Raw genomic sequence first — 20,537 nt, forward strand, 5'->3', positions numbered from 1 at the left:
TGCCCACACTCCTCCTCACCACAGCCTCACAGGCTGTGTTTCTTTAACTCACGATGCAAATGATTTATCAAAGCCTGACACGATGCAAATGAATTATCACCAGAGGCCCGGCCTGAGAAGAATACCTGTCAGCATGCCGGTATCCCTGGCGCCATCGAGGGAATTACATCCGGTCTGTTCTCCCGCGGGTGCCGGGACGCGGTTTCCCTCCGGACCGCTGTCGTGGGAGCACCGGACGTCTACCAGGGCCGTTGCCAAGTTTTGTTTCCATGGAAACGACGCGTTGGCTGCGCCTGGAAACGGAGAGGGAGATAGGTGCATACACAGGAGAGGGAAAGGGGAAGCGTGAGGGAGAGATATAGGGGGTGTCGACAGAGATAGACAGAACGGAAGAGAAATAAAGGGAGAGAGAGGAAAAGGGGGGAAGAAGGGGTATAGGTAGGGATAGAAAAAAGGGGAGAATACGCTTATAGAAGGGATATATTGATAGGGGGAGTGAATTAGAGGGTTAGAGGAGAACTAGAAATACATAGAAAGGGATAGATAGGTAGATCAAGAGCTGGTAAGAAAAAAACAAGGATATATTGAAGGAGAAAATAGTTGAATAGAAAGAAATAGATAAGGGGGATAGAGATAGTGGGTAGAGTGAGGGAGAGCAATAAATATATACAGAGAGTGGATAGAGAGAGAAAGTGAAAGAGCAGGAGATAGAGACTAAGACTGAAGAAGAAAGCGAGAGTTGGACTGCTAGGACGGGGAGCAAAAGAGACTGGTATAAACTGATAGATGAGAAAGAGGACAGGTCAGAGCAGGATAGGGGGAACCAGGAAGGAGGAGATAGAGCAGGGCTCAGTGTGTATGTGTGTGTGAGACAGAAATTTGGACAGGCTGGGAAAAGACAAGTAAATTTGGACAGTGAGTGGGAGAGATAAACATAAATAGAGACAGATAGGGATATAGGAGACGCCAAAATAAAGTGGGATAGAAAGAACAACTGGTAAAACAAGAGAGACGGATCAGAGAAGTAGATAAACAAGAAGAAACTAGGCAGATCTGAGCAGCAGAAATGATTCCCCCAATAGACTCTCTGCTGAAATATGATCATCCACTGCTCATCAGTAGGAACACGGAGAAAAAATCAGCTAAGGTGAGCAGTTTGCGGTTTTAACTTGTAAACCTCCATCAATGCTCTGGTTTATGGCTTTACTTTGCTGGTCCTTGGGAATAACCCATGTGAGCTTGCTCACTAACCTCAGCAAATCCAACATCTACAATTATCCTGTTTGCTGTTGTGTGCTGGGGCAGCAGGCTGAGGGTAGCAGACACCAACAGAATCAACAAACTCATTCGTAAGGCCAGTGATGTTGTGGGGATGGAACTGGACTCTCTGACGGTGGTGTCTGAAAAGAGGATGCTGTCCAAGTTGCATGCCATCTGGGACAATGTCTCCCATCCACTACATAATGTACTGGTTGGGCACAGGAGTACATTCAGCCAGAGACTCATTCCACCGAGATGCAGCACAGAGTGTCATAGGAAGTCATTCCTGCCTGTGGCCATCAAACTTTACAACTCCTCCCTTGGAGGGTCAGACACTCTGAGCCAATAAGGTGGCCGTGGACTTTATTACTGTTTAATTATTTATGGTTTTATTACTATTTATTATTTATGCTGCAACTGTAATGAAAACCAATTTCCCCCGGGATCAATAAAGTATGACTATGACTATCCATTCCACTCCTGTTATATTTGCCACCATCCAATTACTCTTAGTGGAAATGTTTTGGAAATGTTGGCAAACATGTTGGGAGCAGCTTCTGTTCCCTGTCAGACAATTCATTCACAAAAAGGATGTCTATTACAAAACCTTCAACCTAGTGCCCGCAAAATTTTTATTACTGGTTTTCCTCACGTACTGTCCCTGTACACTAGTGGACGATACTCTCAAACTACAGTTTTGTTGAAAAAATCATTTTATTTATAAAATTATGCTCTCTATATATCACTCAACTTACTCAATCTGTTCCTTAAGTCCTAATTCTTGCAAGTATCCTTGCTAAGATATTTAATTATATCCAGTGTACTCCTCTGCATTCCTCTGACTTTCGACCGTCTTCAATGTACCGCCCTCAGTTCTCTACTTGCCTCAACTATACAACACATCACAAATAAAATGGACGATCTTGAAATTCAGCTACAGATTGGCAATTATGACGTTGTGGCCATCTCTGAAATTTGGCTAAAGGATGGCTGACATTGGGAGTTGAACGTTTAAGGAAATACGGTGTATCGGAAAGATAGGTTAGTAGGCAGAGGGGGTGGTGTGACTCTGTGTATAAGAAATAATTTTAAATTGTTAGAAAGGGATGACATAGGATTGGAAGGTGTAGAGTCTCTATGGGTTGAGTTAAGAAATGGCAAGGGTAAAAGGACCCGAATGGCAGTTGTATACAGGCCTCCAAACAGCAGCTGGGATGTGGATTACATATTACAGCAGGAGATAGAAAAGGCATGTCAGAAGGGCAATGTCATGTTAATCATTGGGGATTTTAGCATGAACGTAGATTGGGAAAACCAGGTCAGCACTGGACCTCCAGAGAGAGAATTTGTAAAATATCTAAGGGATGGCTTTTTAGAACAGCTTGTTGTTGAGCCCAGTAGGGGATCGGCTGTACTGGATTAGGTGTTGTGCAATGATCCGGAGGTGATAAGAGAGCTTAAGGTTAAGGGACCCTTGGGGAACAGTGATCACAATATGATGGAGTTCACTTTGAGATTTAAGAAGGAGAAACTAAATTCCAATGTGTCGGTATTTCAGTGAAATAAAGGAAATTACAATGGCATGAGAGGGGATCTGGCCAAAGTTGACTGGAGAGAGACACTAGCAGGAAGGACAGCAGAGCAGCAATGGCTGGAGTTTCTGTGAAAAATGAGGGAAGTGCAAGACAGATACATTCCAAACAAGAAGAAATTTTTGATTGGAAGAAGGATATTACCGTGGCTGACAAGTGAAGTCAGAGCCAAAATAAAAGCAAAAGAGAGGGCATCCAAGGAAGCCAAAGATAGTGGGAAGATAGAGGATTGGGAAGCTTTTAAAAACTTGCAGATGGAAACTAAGAAGGTCATTAGGAAGGAAAAGATGAATTATGAAAGGAAGCTGGGGACTAATATCAAAGAAGATACTAGAAGTTTTTTTAAGTATATAAAGGGTAAAAGAGAGTTGAGAGTAGATATAAGACCAATATTAATTGATGCTGGAGATATTGTAATGAGAGTCGCAGAGATGGCAGAGGAACTGAATGCGTATTTTGCACCAGTCTTCACAGTGGAAGACATCTGCAGTGTACCAGACGTTCAAGAGTGTCAGGGGAGTTAAGCATGTGCAGTGAAAATTATGACTAAGAAGGTGCTCAGGAAGCTTATTGGTCTGAGAGTGTATAAATCTCTTGGACCTGATGGAATGAACCCGTGGGTTCTAAAGGAAGTAGCTGGAGAGATTGTGGAGGCATTAACAATGATATTTCAAGAATCGATAGACTCTGGGATTGTACCGGACAACTGGAAAATTGCAAATGTTACTCCGCTATTTAAGAAGGGTGGGAGACAGCAGAAAGGAAACTATAGACCTGTTAGCCTGACATCAGTGGTTGAGAAGTTGTTGGAATCGATTGTTAGGGATGAGATTGTGGAGTACCTGGAGGCACGTGACAAGATAGGCCAAAGCCAGCATGGTTTCCTGAAAGGAAAATCCTGTCTGACTGTCCTATTGCAATTTTTTTTGAGAAATTACAAACATGGTAGACAAAGCGGATGCAGTAGATGTGGTGTATTTGGATTTTCAAAAGGCCTTGGACAAGGTGCCTCACATGAGGCTGCTTAGCAAAATAAGAGTCCATTGAATTACAGGGTGGAGCATTGGCTGATCAGCAGAAAACAGAGTGGGAATAAAGGGATCCTATTCTGGCTGGCTGCCGGTTACCAGTGGAGTTCCACAGGGGTTGGTGTTAGGACCGCTGCTTTTTACGATGTATGACAATGATTTGGACTATGGGATTAATGGATTTGTGGCTAAATTTGTCAATGATACAAAGACAGGTGGAGGAGCAGGTAGTGTCGAGAAAACAGAGAGCCTGCAGAGAGACTTAGATAGTTTAGGGGAATGGTCAAAGAAGAGGCAAATGAAATACAATGTTGGAAAGTTTATGCTCATGCACTTTGGTGGAAGAAATAAATGGGCAGACTATTATTTAGATGGGGAGAGAATTCAAAATGCAGCGATGCAAAGGGACTTGAGAGTCCTTGTGCAGGATACCCTAAAGGTTAACCTCCAAGTTGAGTCGGTGGTGAAGAAGGCGAATGTAATGTTGGCATTCATTTCTAGAGGTATAGAATATAAGAGCAGAGATGTGATGTTGAGGCTTTATAAGGCACTCGTGAGACCACACTTGGAGTATTGTGTGCAGTTTTGGGCTCCTTATTTTAGAAAGGATATACTGATATTGGAGAGGGTTCAGAGAAGATTCACGAGAATGATTCTAGGAGTGAAAGGGTTACTGTATGAGGAACATCTGGCAGCTCTTGAGCTGTATTCCCTGGAGTTCAGGAGAATGAGGGGGGGATCTCATAGAAACATTCCAAATGTTAAAAGGCCTGAACAGATAACATATGGCAAAGTTATTTCGCATGGTAGGGGAGTCTGGGACAAGAGGGCACAACTTCAGGATTGAAGGACGTCCATTTAGAACTGAGGTGCAGAGAAATTACTTTAGTTAGACGGTGGTAAATCTGTGGAATTTGTTGCCATGAGCAGTTGTGGAGGCCAAGTCATTGGGTGCATTTAAGGCAGAGATAGATAGGTTCTTGATCAACCAGAGCACCAAAGGGTATGGGGAGAAGGCAGGGGGTGGGGATGACTGGAAGAATTGGATCAGCCCATGATTGAATGACGGAGCAGACTCGATTGGCCGAATGGCCTACTTCTGCTCTTATGTCTTATGGTCTTATCATTTTTTCCCTGTACATCATTAGCTCCCTTCTCTATAAGCATAAAATCAGCTCATGTATTTTTGACAATACCATTATTATGTTTGTACGATTTGATTCCGTAAATATGGTAGTGCCGTGCAGCTGCTGGTCTGATATTAAGTCGTGGTTTAGTTAAAACTTTTTACTGCTCAGCAATGGCCAGAACAAAGACCATATGTTCAGGACAGTGCATTTGTTTACTCATGTGACTGACAATTCTGAAAATTGTCTCTTGCAGCCTAGAATGAGACTGTGGTGAAGAACTGAAAGCCACTACCATGGATAGTAGTTTTGTGTTACAGAGGACCCATTCCCTCTTGATCATTTATTCACAAATCATCTTCTTTGACCTGCCTACACCTTTGAAGTTACGTCTGTGCTGCTATGGAATCCTCAAAGCTTATCTTAGCTATATTCCGGTTTATGCTTTTTCCCTGGCATCTTATGTCAAAAATTGCAGTTGTAAACATAAACTATTAGTTAATTGGTCCAATATCTGAACAGTTGCCGAATGGTTCTGAAAATTTCTAGTAGCCAGAAAAGGCTTTCTAGCAACTTGCTGTAAGAGAGGCAAGGATGCCCTGTAAATGGTAAAGTTTGAACCTGTTATGTTTTGTAACTTCAAAACATTTTTAAAAATTGCAAGAAAAAAGACAGGAACCCAGGAGAATGGGTCTTAGTTTGTTTGAGACATGCATGTATCACACCGTAGTGTCATGATTCACAATTCACTTATTTTTCCATATAACCCATAGTGAATTATTTTAAAGAACAAGAATGCTTGCCCAAGCAATGTATTTACAATAGGGTAGAGGGTAGCCGACGGGTCTCAAACCCTCGGCGAGATAAGGAGTTGTCTATCCCAGCATGTGAAGACAGACTCCGGCTCACTGAGCAGATAAGACCAATGGTAGGTCCAACAGTCAAGAAGGCGGTCTCTGCAAGCGTCGTGGAACGTGTAGAGCAGGACAAGACACAGAAGATGTCCTGGTCATCCACTGCGCCTAGTCCCATCTCCAGCCGTATCGACTCCGTCTTGCCACTGGATCTAGATGGGAATTGGTAAGAGAGAGTGAGGCTGACGCTGCGCAACTCTCCCTCACTTAAATCCAAATCAAGCGCTAGTCTCGAAGCCGGCTGGTGGCGCAGTGACATCAGCGCCGGACTCCGGGAGCGAAGGTTCCCGAGTTTGAATCTAGTCGAGCCGCTCCCAGGCACGCTTTCCATCTGTGCCAGGTTGAGTGTCAAGCTAGCAACTCGACCTTGTAAAAAGTACTAATGGTGTCGAGGTCTTCATCTTTTATTTACAATATCACCCAAACATTACTGAAATATTAAATACACATCAGAATCAAGTTCCCATAGCTTGGAATAATGTGTTTTATTGGAAAACAGATAAGCAACTGAATGAAAAGCTCCGAACATTTAATTTCTAAGCATGCACATTCAAATACAGCACCCGTATTTTACAATTAGATTTGATTTGACAATCCCTTGGTTAGCCTTTACCAATAAACAGATCTTTTGCTGAAATTTTCTTCTAAAAATTGAAACATAAAAGTATATCTTCCTAATAGCCTTAGAACACACTTATATATTGAGCTCAAATCCCTTGGTGTCCTTTGTATTCACTTCCTTCTCACTCAGAGGCAAGAATCCCAATGCCAAAATTACTATAACAGACAAATTTTAATTGTCTTGATTTGTCTTGTGCCCAACTATTTTCTTTGTTTAAGGATGATGAGAAAGGTTGTACCCTCTCAATTACCCACAACTATTGGCTTTTTGTATGGTGTCATTTGTAACATAAAATACAGCAGTCAATTAAAGTGTATAGAATATTGAAGCATATTGTTATATTAGACTATATAAATCCTACTGAAACCAATGAATGGAATCATTCTTCACTAAGTTTTTGATTAGCTGTTAAACAATTCCACTCAGAATTGTCCCCATTTCAGAAAGGGTTTCTTGGTGTTTCGAAGTATCTTTCCTCCAAAACAGCTGCCAAGGATTAGTTTAAACGCAAACAACAGGAATTCTGCAGATACTGGAAATTCAAGCAACATACATCAAAGTTGCTGGTGAACGCAGCAGGCCAAGCAGCATCTATAGGAAGAGGCGCAGTTGACGTTTCAGGCCGAGACCCTTCGTCCTGACGAAGGGTCTCGGCCTGAAACGTCGACTGCGCCTCTTCCTATAGATGCTGCTTGGCCTGCTGCGTTCACCAGCAACTTTGATGTATGTTGCCAAGGATTAGTAGTTGCTGGGATTACAATACGCTAAATGTCTGCTTTACATTGCATCATGTAAATTATTTTTACATCATTTCAGGCTCGTGCCTTGAAGGCGAGTCCCCAGCAACCCATTTCCACATCACCAATTCCAAGTCCTCCAAAGCCCAAACCACTTTCAATTGATGCCACCAAGCAGACTGAAGAAATTTTAAATGCAATTTTGCCTCCCAGGTAAGACAGTAGGATTTCTCAGACAAATCAATAGGACTTTGGCTGTTAAGTGTGAAGATTCTAATTTGCAGAAGATAGTATTACGTTGTACAATCCGTTTCTTGGAAGGTATGCGGGATGGTTTTTTGAACCAACATGTCGAGGAACCAACTAGAGAGCAGGCTATTCTGGACTGGGTTTTGAGCAATGAGGAAGGGTTAATTAGCAATCTTGTCATGAGAAGCCCCTTGGGTAAGAGTGACCATAATATGGTGGAATTCTTCATTAAGATGGAGAGTGACATAGTTAATTCAGAAACAAAGGTTCTGAACTTAAAGAGGGGTAACTTTGAAGGTATGAGACGTGAATTAGCTAAGATAGACTGGCAAATGACACTTAAAGGATTGATGGTGGATATGCAATGGCAAGCATTTAAAGGTTGCATGGATGAACTACAACAATTGTTCATCCCAGTTTGGCAAAAGAATAAATCAAGGAAGGTAGTGCACCCGTGGCTGACAAGAGAAATTAGGGATAGTATCAATTCCAAAGAAGAAGCGTACAAATTAGCCAGAGAAAGTGGCTCACCTGAGGACTGAGAGAAATTCAGAGTTCAGCAGAGGAGGACAAAGGGCTTAATTAGGAAGGGGAAAAAAGATTATGAGAGAAAACTGGCAGGGAACATAAAAACGGACTGTAAAAGCTTTTATAGATATGTAAAAAGGAAAAGACTGGTAAAGACAAATGTAGGTCCCCTGCAGACAGAAACAGGTGAATTGATTATGGGGAGCAAGGACATGGCAGACCAATTGAATAATTACTTTGGTTCTGTCTTCACTAAGGAGGACATAAATAATCTTCCAGAAATAGTAGGGGATAGAGGGTCCAGTGAGATGGAGGAACTGAGTGAAATACATGTTAGTAGGGAAGTGGTGTTAGGTAAATTGAAGGGATTGAAGGCAGATAAATCCCCAGGGCCAGATGGTCTGCATCCTAGAGTGCTTAAGGAAGTAGCCCAAGAAATAGTGGATGCATTAGTGATAATTTTTCAAAACTCGTTAGATTCTGGACTAGTTCCTGAGGATTGGAGGGTGGCTAATGTAACTCCACTTTTTAAAAAAGGAGGGAGAGAGAAACCGGGGAATTATAGACCAGTTAGCCTAACGTCGGTGGTGGGGAAACTGCTGGAGTCAGTTATCAAGGATGTGATAACAGCACATTTGGAAAGCGGTGAAATGATCGAACAAAGTCAGCATGGATTTGTGAAAGGAAAATCATGTCTGACGAATCTCATAGAATTTTTTGAGGATGTAACTAGTAGAGTGGATAGGGGAGAACCTGTGGATGTGGTATATTTGGATTTTCAAAAGGCTTTTGACAAGGTCCCACACAGGAGATTAGTGTGCAAACTTAAGGCACACGGTATTGGGGGTAAGGTATTGGTGTGGGTGGATAATTGGTTAGCAGACAGGAAGCAAAGAGTGGGAATAAACGGGACCTTTTCAGAATGGCAGGCGGTGACGAGTGGGGTACCGCAAGGCTCAGTGCTGGGACCCCAGTTGTTTACAATATATATTAATGACTTGGATGAGGGAATTAAATGCAGCATCTCCAAGTTTGCGGATGACACGAAGCTGGATGGCAGTGTTAGCTGTGAGGAGGATGCTAAGAGGATGCAGGGTGACTTGGATAGGTTGGGTGAGTGGGCAACTTCATGGCAGATGCAATTTATTGTGGATAAATGTGAAGTTATCCACTTTGGTGGCAAAAATAGGAAAACAGATTATTATCTGAATGGTGGCCGATTAGGAAAAGGGGAGGTGCAACGAGACCTGGGTGTCATTATACACCAGTCATTGAAAGTGGGCATGCAGGTACAGCAGGCGGTGAAAAAGGCGAATGGTATGCTGGCATTTATAGCGAGAGGATTCGAGTACAGGAGCGGGGAGGTACTACTGCAGTTGTACAAGGCCTTGGTGAGACCACACCTGGAGTATTGTGTGCAGTTTTGGTCCCCTAATCTGAGGAAAGACATCCTTGCCATAGAGGGAGTACAAAGAAGGTTCACCAGATTGATTCCTGAGATGGCAGGACTTCCATATGAAGAAAGACTGGATGAACTGGGCTTGTACTCGTTGGAATTTAGAAGATTGAGGGGGGATCTGATTGAAACGTATAAGATCCTAAAGGGATTGGACAGGCTAGATGTAGGAAGGTTGTTCCTGATGTTGGGGAAGTCCAGAACGAGGGGCCACAGTTTGAGGATAGAGGGGAAGCCTTTTAGGACCGAGATTAGGAAAAACTTCTTCACACAGAGAGTGGTGAATCTGTGGAATTCTCTGCCACAGGAAACAGTTGAGGCCAGTTCATTAGCTATATTTAAGAGGGAGTTAGATATGGCCCTTGTGGCTACAGGGGTCAGGGGGTATGGAGGGAAGGCTGGGGCGGGGTTCTGAGTTGGATGATCAACCATGATCATAATAAATGGCGGTGCAGGCTCGAAGGGCCGAATGGCCTACTCCTGCACCTATTTTCTATGTTTCTATGTTTCTATTTCATTGTTTGTTTGATGGGATATTTCAAATTAATTTCAATTCATCCTGGCATTTGGGTCTTGTGTAGAAGATATTTTATTGAACTGCTTTGAAAACATGCTTGAATTGTTTCCTGCTGATAATCTGTTGTAGGTCCAGAGTTCAGAACAGTGTCTGTTTCAGGAATCTAGAATCAGACATGTGAACAACATTGCTGGACAATTAGAAGTAGTTGGTTAGAATTAGATCTTCAGGGTCTTGGCCTGAGAGAAGCCACTGTGGATGATTTTTTTGGGGACAGCATTAGTTATACCTATCTGGACCTACTTGCTATAGTTGGTCTATGTTTTAGAAATGTACAAAGGTGAAAGGATCTCTGATGAATATGAGAACACGAACTTTCGACCAGATTTCTGCTGCTAAGTTAACAAATTTCACATCACATGCTGGTGATAATAAGCCTGATTCTGATTGAGATCTTGATCTTCATATATTTTTCACCTCAATTAGCCAAATGTTCTGCTAATACATTGTAGGCTCTGGTGAGTTTCATTATTGAAAGCTACCTTCTTTGACATTATGGTCCAAGTTACATGGCTGCTTATGGATCTTTTTATTAAAGTGTGATGTTGGGCAAAGGGAGAAGGTTGTTTGAGGACCTTTGTTCATGGATGTTTAGTGTTGGCCCCATTCTCACATTCTTTTTGGTAAACATGCTGATTGTCACTTGGAGCTTGGCCTCTGAAGGTGCACCTGCACAAACAATACAGCTTGTTGACTGAGTCTGGAGAGTCTCTGCTGAAATTCTGAAACTTGATCAAGAATAACGTCAAGCAAAAATTCAGCACCCTGGGTATTAAAATTATACCAGGGGAACTCAGAAATAAATTTGATTAGAATAACTGCTGAGGATCTCACTTCTGTCTGAACGGGGTAAGTCATTACCAGGGTCCTTCTCCCAGGACCAAAGAAGTAATCGTTGAATGGGTTTGTTCAACCAGAGGCCAATGGGCATGTTATTCACCATTCAACAACTCTCCAGGGAAATGCAAGGAGCAACACCAACTCCTAAATGAGACCTTTTATAACCTCCCAGTTGCTTTTGACTCCATCATTTGAGAGAAACTGTGGAGAATCCTCCTCAAGTTTGGCTGCATCAAAATTAGTTTCCATCTCAGGTCTGCTCCATGGTGGTGTGCTAACTGTGATTTGAATCAACAGGTCCACAACAGACAGATAGCATGGTGGACTGATGTTAAAGAGGGCAGAGTCATTTTTCTAGCATCTTCCCCCTTCCTTTCCAGTCCTGTAGAAAGGTCTCTGCCCGAAATGTCGCCTGTTTATTCATTTCCATAGATGCTGTCTGACTGCTGAGTTCCTCCAGCATTGTGTGTGTTCCTCTGGGTTTCCAGCATCGGCAGAATCCTCTGTGTTTATGAATGTTATTTTTCCAATGTTTTTTCTCAATCGATCCCACTGTTCTATAGCATCTCACCTCCATGCACCACTACCCCCCCCCCCCCCAATAAATATCCTGCTAAAGTGGTGCCGATCATAATGATAATCGGGAAATTGTTCATCCTGTGATCCTATATAATGTCCATTCCAGGGATAAAGTCATTGTAAGTGCATTGCCATTTAACAGTTCATATAACTTTTAAATGAGGCAATAATATTACCCTCATGCCTGGGCCAAATCCCTTAGGTTTATGTCCATGGATCCAAATAAAAGCCTGAACTTACTGCTAGATTAAGAATTGCAAATCCATTATTCATTCAGCTGCAAAATTCCAGTGGTGGAGCCCGGCCTTGCTGAAATTCCCCACCTTTATCTGAAGGAAACACTTCTCAGACCATGCCCGAGGTTAGACTTGATGTATGATCTAATAATCCATTGACATTAATGGGGATGATAGAACCCTGGAGTAGCATACAGAGGGGAACTTCAGTTATTTTACTGTAATGGTTTTATGTTTTTGATTATTTATAAGTGATTTAAATGTTTTGAGGCACTTTTAATAATGTTGGCAGCACTCATAAATGCTGGAGGAACTCAGCAGGCTAGGCAGCATCAATGGAAAACAGTAAACAGCCAACATTTTGGGCTGCGACCCTTCATCAGGACTTTTGCTTGTGTGTTGCTTGGATTTCCAGTATCTGCAGATTTTCTCTTGCTTTTAAATATATTGACATTTTCCACATTATTTACTTCAATTTTAATAGTCAATTATAAGGTAAAAATGAGACATGTAAAGATTATTTGTTGCCTCTATAACCTGTAAACTTAGAAGCAGGGATTTGCCAGTGGTCAGCAGTTCTAAGGGTGAGGATCATCAGCGCATTGATGCCCTTCTACCGTTGAGTCCACACTTCTGGAGTCTGAAATGCTTCCGGCCAGTGAAATTAGTCCTCTGTATTCTAAGCAAGTAAACCTAGGTGTAGATAGATCACTTTCTGATCAATGATCAGTGGCAAAATCTGACTCAGCAGTGCTTTCAAATCAGTAGAAGTAAATTAGCATTGAAGTGTTACGGAACATACTGATTAAACAAATAGGAAAACACAGTTTATATGTCTTAAGGTAGCAGTTTCATTGTAGGCTACGACAGATAGTGCTAGAGTACACAGTCAACATCTTGGGCTCAGACCCATCATTCTAAGCAGCTGCCTGCACTGAGTCGTTTATTCCACTGATTGTGCCTGACTCGCTGTGTTCCTTCAGCACTTTGTGTGTGTGTTGCTCATAATAATATTTTCAATGCCCAAACAGCATTGACTGCTGCCATTTGCCTTATTATCAGCAGTGGGCAAGATTCCATGATGGGGTGGCATCCACTCACACACAAAGCACTTCTCTTCCTTCTAAAAGTATAAATTAATACAAGTAATAACACGTGATGTTATACATTTTATTAACTATTTACACAGTTGTAAATTTAACTAATTATGAACTGACAGGATCCCTTGGTATTTTCATTCATTGAGTTCTTCACTGAAAGTTGCACTTGACATCTCCAAGATATGCACCCCAGTCATTAGTAATTTCAGTAGACTATTTTCTCAGAGGCTTGTATTGATCCAGCCTCATATTCTGAAAGTGCTCAGCAAATCCAATTGCAAATGTAACGAGAAAGACAGAGTTAAAGTTTTAGAATAAATGAACATTCAAACAAGACACAAACACAAAGAAATCTGCAGATGATGGAATTTCAAGCAACACACATAGAAGTTGCTGGTGAACGCAGCAGGCCAGGCAGCATCTCTAGGAAGAGGTACAGTCGATGTTTCGGGCCTTACTAGCTCTTCTTTCAGTTAGTCCTGTCGAAGGGTCTCAGCCCGAAACGTCGACTGTACCTCTTCCTAGAGATGCTGCCTGGCCTGCTGCGTTCACCAGCAACTTTGTTGTGTGTTATTCAAACAAGACATTCTTGTCATCAAAATTGAAGGCAGTGGAATAAGGCCATAAGACATAAGAACAGAATTAGCCATTCCCCCATTGAGTCTGCTCTGCAAGGAAAAGGAATAAAAGGGGCGTTGTGGATAGTGAATTGGAACAGAGAGTGAAATGTGAGGTTACTTTTCACAATGGAGGGAAGTGTACAGTGGAGTCTCCCAGGAACCAGTATCTGGACCGTTACTTTTCTCAATGGATTTTAGTGTATTAGCTGAGATGTAGTGGGCAAAATTTCCAAATTTGCAAACATAAATCGTAGAGGGGTAATGAATTGTGAGGAGGACAACATAGTTTAAAAAGATGTAGACAGTATTGGTGGAATGGATGGGTTGGTGGAATATGAAATCAAATGCTGAAAAATATGAAGGAGGAAATAAAAGGAAGAAAATAAAACAGAAAACACAAAGGGATCATAGGGACTGAGAGATCTTAAGTACATGTGCATCGTCCATTGAAGATGACAGTGCAGCTCCGCCTCTGTAAGTAAGTTCCCTTCTTGGTCTCCAGTCAGTCCCATCTCTCTTCTTCCTTTCCCTATTCAAATGCTTGCAAAATATTATTGGATTTCCCTTTACGTTTTGCTGCCATTTTCTTCTCTGTACCATTCCTTTCTCACCTTTTCTCTGAACTCTGTGTAATCAGCTGCTTCTCACTTGTGTTAACAACCTGGCAAATGTCATTTGCTCTCTATTTCTACGTTATTTCACTGCCTTGTCTTTTTTGGTTATCCACGGAGCTCTGGCTTTAACTAAAATTTATAGGAAGGTATTGAGAGTGTAGTAGAAATATCTCCACTTTAAATGCACTTATTCAAGTATGGTGTGGCCTGCTAAACTCTGATTCTAATTTATGTTAAATTTATTCTCATTCCATTGACGTTGCCCTTCTCCAAATGGCTATTTTTTTAAACTTCAGAGCACTTTTTTTTGTTGTTTTCCAGCTTTTCTTTGGAATTGCAAGTGGTATCAGGAGATGCAGCCCATGTGTAGCTCAGTGGAAGGGGGAGCTCCAACTTCCAATACATCTTCCCCACAGCGTACATTTCCATCTAGCTGTGAACCATCACCAATCTTGATCAAATACATTTTGTCTTTTCATGGGTAATAATTATCGACTGTAAATAGCTGACCAAGCAGTAATAGTGCTTGTGGAATCCCTGTAGCGTTAACTTGAAAAAGACCCATTTATTCATGGCAATTTATTACTCCCAACACTAAGTGCTCCACACCCCCCTCCCCCCACCCTCAATTTAGAGATTCAGCAGGGTAGCAGGCTCTCCCAGCCCAATGGGCTCATGTTGCCCAATTACACCCATGTGACCATTAAGTCATATGTCTTTGGAGGAAACCCATGCAGACATAAGGAGAATGTATAAAATCCTTACAGAAAGTAACAGACGGTGTTATGCTACTGTGCCGTCCTTTATCAAATGTTCATTTGAAAATCCAGCTCCACCATATTGACAGATTCTTCCTTAGAGATGCTTGCTGTTGTCTGTAAGGCCATCTTTATTGAAACACAGATTCCCCCCGTGCATCGTTCCTTGGTCAGTACCAGTTTGGAGAATTCTGCCCTAAAAACCCTTTATTGATGTGGCCTCTTACAGAAACTATTTCTATCTCCACCAGGACCTCTGCCTTCCCTTTGCTTAATCTCCAAGTCATGCTGCACTCTGTGACTTACGGCCTTCAACTCTCACTAGCTTCAGAACAATTGCAGAAGAAAATACAGTAAAACTCCAGTAATCCAGTAACCCTGAACGTCCTAAATGTTTTGGCTTATTGGGCACTGTTTTCCATGCTCCCTTGATACCCACAAAGCCCCCAGCTCCCATACTTCTTTGATACACCCCAGGACCCAGGTTCCTACTGTTCATTGTACTCATTTGGTTCTGTTTTCCAAACACCCTTGAAACATGCCCTGTCCTGTTTGTATGTTCCCTATAAATTTACCAGCTTCACTGGAAAATATATTATTCTACTGTATAACATTTAAAAAAAGTGAATCCAAAGAGTGTTAGATTATGCAATAGTTCAGTAAATCTGACTTATCAGCACCACTAAAATCCCAACAGTGCTGGATTGTTTTTCTGTGTATGAACTTTGATACAGCAAATGCCAGCTTACTCAAAGCATCAACTGGATGAAATCAGTCAACAACCAATCTTCAAGTAGTTGATGAGCCTTCCAAGCTTAGATTGATTTATATTATGTTTCAGGGAATGGATGGAGAACTCACAGATGTGGATTCAGCAGGTATCTAGCACTCCCTGCACTCGGATTGATGTGGTCCATCTGCAGGAACAACTGGATACGAAGCTGCAGCAGCGGCAAGCTCGAGAGACGGGAATATGTCCAGTCCGCAGAGAGCTCTACTCACAGTGTTTTGGTAGATTACAGTCTGTCTTCTTATCTTTTGTTACATGAATAAAGTCGTTGATGTTAATAAAGGTTTACAGTGAAATTCAGTAAACTGGATGCTGTTGTACAAAAAAACAAACATTCAACATAAAATCATCAATTTCTAAACAATGAATAGAGAACTTTGAAAACTTTCATCTTACTTGGCAGGAATTGCCTTTAAACACCAAAAGGAGCCAAATGTTAGCATCAGTTCTCAAGCCCCTGTTGCCAGGATGAATCTGAACTGGCATTGGTTTGAGATTTGCCAACGATAAGTTCTGTTCATACTTGTGCCAACTTGGCACATGTTTCCAAAATGTATTAAAATAGCTAAAGGAAGTTTGCCCTCCAAAGTCTAGCATCTACATTCCCACTATAATCAATTACATTAAATTAATCAAAAATGTTTTAAATGTAACCTCATTTGCTTCATGGAAAGATGCTTATACACGTCACTCAACAATTCCATAAGCAGTGATAACGTTTGGATGCAATGTGAGTTGTGATAAAAAGCGAACTATTCAAATTCATCACCACATTGTTACTATTTTCTGAAATTGGAGGAGTATGCCTTAGAGATGACATTATCTTTAATGTAGGAGAAAGCACATAAATGTGAATTGTATTTCCTTGTTAATATTTTATACCAAAATAAGTTGAAAATAATAGCTCCTGGATAGGTGGAAGCTGTTGAGGAGCCTGAGGGATATGGGTCAAATGCAGGATATTGAGACTAGATGAACAATAGTCAACGTGAACTCATTGAGCTGAAGGGCCAGTATCTGTCCCATATTGCTCTATGATTCTATGCTTCCTTCTCTCTAAGGAAAGCTTGAAAATAGGTTCACATCAAAGTTGCTGGTGAACGCAGCAGGCCAGGCAACACCTCTAGGAAGAGGTACAGTCGACATTTCAGGCCGAGACCCTTCTGGCCTGCTGCGTTCACCAGCAATTTTGATGTGTGTTGCTTGAATTTCCAGCATCTGCAGAATTCCTGTTGTTTGGAAATAGGTTATTTATTTTAACTATCCTGTAATGTAGTATCAAGAGTTCTATTCTGAACATGGACTATATGAGACAAAGCTTTCTTTTCTGAGTTCTGGTTTTCATTCTTTGTGTTCCTGCAGATGAACTGATCAGACAAGTCACCATTAACTGTGCCGAGCGTGGGTTACTGCTGCTGCGGGTCCGTGATGAGATCCGCATGACCATCTCTGCCTATCAGACACTGTATGAAAGCAGTGTCGCTTTCGGGATGAGGAAAGCTTTGCAAGCAGAAGAGGGCAAAACTGACATGGAGAAAAAAGTAAACATTTACTGTTGGCTAACAACTATAATTAAGTGATTCCTATGAATAGATTAATAAAAATAGATTTTTGGTCAGCTGGCATTATTAACCTACACGTGCTTGGAGGAGAGTTGTTCATTGCTCTTGTAGGAACAGTATGATTGAGGTGGAAGAGCTAAAATTGGATAAAACACTAGTACAAACATGCATTTCTTAAAATGAACAGAATGCAAGGATTTGTAGGACTTGAGTTATTGGGAATGATTGAATTGGCTAAGATTTTATTCCCTGAAGTGTAAGAGAATAAGAGGAGATTTGATAGAGATATACAAAATTATGAGGGGTATAGACAGAATAATACAAGCAGGCTTTTTCCACTGAGGTTGGGTGAGTCTAGAAGTCTTAGGTTAAGGGGTACTTACTTACTGCCTGTCACACCTGCTGGTGTTTAGGGCAGCACTGAAGGTCCTCCATCTCAGTTTGTCCTGAGCCACTCAGATGTTTCCTCATTGCTGTTTCCATAACAATATTGCTCTACCAGCCAGGGTTGTTAGCCCTGAGCTGAACCCCTGAACCTGGAGGACTAGTAGACTACTCTTTGTCTGGCCTCTACCCTTTAATCCTACCAAAAGCCAAAGTGTAAAGCCCTGACTCCAGCTCTTTGGGTCATTGAGGCATGCAAGTCTCCAAACCACAACAAGGTTGTGGACCTCTTGGAGTATAGGTTAGGGTGAAAGGTGAAATATTTAAAGGGAACTGGAGGGGGAACTTCTTCACTCAGAAGTTGCGCGTGTGGAATAAGCTGTCAGCAGAAGTGGTGGATGTGGGTTTCATTGCAACATTGAAGAGATATTTGGATAAGTACATGGATGGGAGGTGTATGGAGGTCTACGGTCCAGGTGTGGATTAATGGGACTAAGCAGAACAACAGTTCGACACAGACACAGGGTTGAGGGCCTGTTTCTCTGCTGTAATGCTTCTTAACTCTAAAAACCAGTGTAGATTACTCCCATCGTAATTTCACATACTATCAGTGGGACATTTAAAAGAATTGGTACTGTATCTGCAAAGGCTTTATTACATTAAAAATGTTTGATATTAAAATTAACATTATGATTTCAGATTTCATATGTATCCCTTGCTAGATTATTGATCTGGAAGCAGAAAAGAAAGATCTGGAGAGACAGCTCAATGAACAGAAAGCAAAGTGTGAAGCAATCGAGAAAAGGGAGAATGAAAGGCGGCAAGTGGAGGAGAAGAAGCATGCAGAGGAAATTCAGTTTCTCAAACGAACCAATCAGCAATTGAAGGTTAGCAAAATTAAATCAAAGCTCATCACTGACAACTTAAAATAAAAATAAAGTGCATTACTGTGACATTATCCTTTGCAAATTTGCATGCCGACTGGGAAATGTTTATTCATTTTAGTAACCCAGAATTAGGGCCTCCTTTTTTAGTTAAAATGGATGCATTACCTCCGTTTTGCACTAATATCATCATGCAAATGTTAATGTTGGTGTTTAGGATTCTTGTGATTAAACTCCAAAGTTAGTCCAATCAATTCATCAGATTTTAATAGGTTGTTTACATGACACAACAAAATGAACTAATTAAGCTGATCAAGATTCAACGTAATTGGACAAAATAACAGCAGGAAGTTTCTACTTTGCATCCCTAGCATGCTACGTGTACATGTTATTCTGCTTGGTCAACAATTATTAGGTACATCACTTGTTAAATTATTAATATATGGCACTTAGTTTCAATTGTAACACTGATGAAGTACTATTAGAGTGGACAGGTTACTATTAGCATTATAATTGGAAACGTTGGAATTAGTTAGTATCTTCAAGTCAATTTTAATCAATTTATATAATTGATTATCAGCCTCAAATAAATTAAGATATCTTTGCACATGAAAATACCCAGCATGTGGAAATTCTTAACATGCTAATTTAGTTCTGTGTTGAAATTGTGCTTGTAAATTCTCAGTAGTTATTGTCAGAAATGGTATGTTAAAACAACATAATATACTAATATTTGTACCATTAATGGAAAAGAAAATTAAGTTCTTAAAAAGTCTTCTCTTGTTCTAGGCACAACTGGAAGGCATAATTTCCCCAAGGAAGTGAAGTCATCATGTTTTTCTCCAGAAATAATCTTTTGAATATCCTATTCATAAGCAGTGTTCAACTTCCATACGGGCAAAAGTGTTGTCTGTGAAAAAGAATCTCAATGATCTGAAGGCTATTTGTAGGAACTGGGCCAAGTTACACTGCACTGTTTCATGTGGCTACCTATATAATTTATTTCAACATCAATTATGATTCCTGTTAATCTCATTCAGCTCACAGGTCCATAGACAGCCTTTGTTCATTTTCCTGGCAGTTTAAATTTTGCATCTTCACTATAATACAAGAAATACTATAATATTCCATTAATAAATGTTGTACAATGGTGGGAATATAATTTCCAACACCAATGATTCCACAATTAGTTTTAAGTAAAACATCCCCATTCAAAAGTATCTTCTTTAAAATTATTATTAGCTAGTCTTCAAGACTGTCCAATTGTCAGTCTCAGTAAACCTTTAAAATCAGCAAACATAATCAGCTCAATTAAAAACGCTCAGAAAGACATAAAGATGTACAGTTTGTTTTGAAAAGGTGAGGGTATTGATTTCATTTCATCAAAATTTATATGATCCTTCAGACTACTGTCTTAAGATTTCAAATATCTAAAATTCTCTTTTGGAAAGTTATCTGCTAGTTGAGACACCACACAGCTCTATCAACTGATTTCACCTAGGCAATATGTATGAAATAAAGGTTAACAGAAAAAATCCCAATAAACACAAATATCAACTACTGATAAGGATTAGAATCTTTTTGGCATTTATGAGAGAGACAAAAGTTACAAACCATTGATTCCTTATTACAACTTTAGGCATTGAGATTCTGATCTATATCCTTTCTTTTCCTTTAATCATATTACACTATTTTCATAAAAATTTGTAATTTGCAATTACAGTACTAATTGTGTTTTAAATTTTAGAATAATGTATCTGTTCTTATTTCTTTTAATAAATTCCTTTAACTTTCTTGTATTTGAAGAACTCAGTTTATTAGAAAATCATCTATCAATTGTTCAGTTATACACTTAGAAGCATTCGTACACATTCAATGTTGGTTTGTGGTTCTCCAAGACAGAATATCTTAAGCTGTGTCATGCCAAAGAAACAATGTGGCCAAGTACAAATTTATTCATCTACTTGGACAATGCACAGTGAAAATGATACAGAGTTTTTTCTTTGTTATTTACAAAGCTGCTAAAAATGATTTTAAAAAAAGATGAAGTGCTACTCACAGAAATATTGCAATGTAGCAT

The 20,537-nt window shown here is 40.6% G+C and overlaps 1 protein-coding gene across 2 annotated transcripts; it reads left to right on the forward strand.

Annotated features, from left to right (window-relative positions):
* The first annotated feature begins 405 nt into the window (after nucleotides 1-405).
* dnali1 (dynein, axonemal, light intermediate chain 1) lies at nucleotides 406-20,166 on the forward strand. 2 transcript variants are annotated; one of them, XM_063033603.1, is made up of 6 exons: nucleotides 406-1,147; nucleotides 7,360-7,493; nucleotides 15,679-15,848; nucleotides 16,990-17,168; nucleotides 18,273-18,460; nucleotides 19,247-20,166. In XM_063033603.1, exons 1-5 carry the CDS (start codon nucleotides 1,067-1,069, stop codon nucleotides 18,456-18,458), a joined length of 750 nt encoding a protein of 249 aa, XP_062889673.1. In that variant the 5' UTR covers nucleotides 406-1,066; the 3' UTR covers nucleotides 18,459-18,460; nucleotides 19,247-20,166. The 2 variants fall into 2 exon arrangements, with proteins under 2 accessions (XP_062889673.1, XP_062889672.1); XM_063033602.1 differs by having other exon boundaries at nucleotides 18,296-18,460.
* The last annotated feature ends 371 nt before the right edge of the window (nucleotides 20,167-20,537 follow it).

Source organism: Mobula hypostoma, chromosome 26 (genome assembly GCF_963921235.1).
Source record: "Mobula hypostoma chromosome 26, sMobHyp1.1, whole genome shotgun sequence".
In the NCBI taxonomy this organism is placed as follows: domain Eukaryota; kingdom Metazoa; phylum Chordata; class Chondrichthyes; order Myliobatiformes; family Myliobatidae; genus Mobula; species Mobula hypostoma.

Coding starts and splice junctions, on each gene's coding strand:
- dnali1 (XM_063033602.1), top strand. CDS start 1,067: ATGATTCCCCCAATAGACTCTCTGCTGAAATATGATCATCCACTGCTC. Junction 15,849..16,989: donor GCTCTACTCACAGTGTTTTG/GTAGATTACAGT, acceptor GTGTTCCTGCAG/ATGAACTGATCAGACAAGTC. Junction 17,169..18,295: donor AAACTGACATGGAGAAAAAA/GTAAACATTTAC, acceptor ATCCCTTGCTAG/ATTATTGATCTGGAAGCAGA.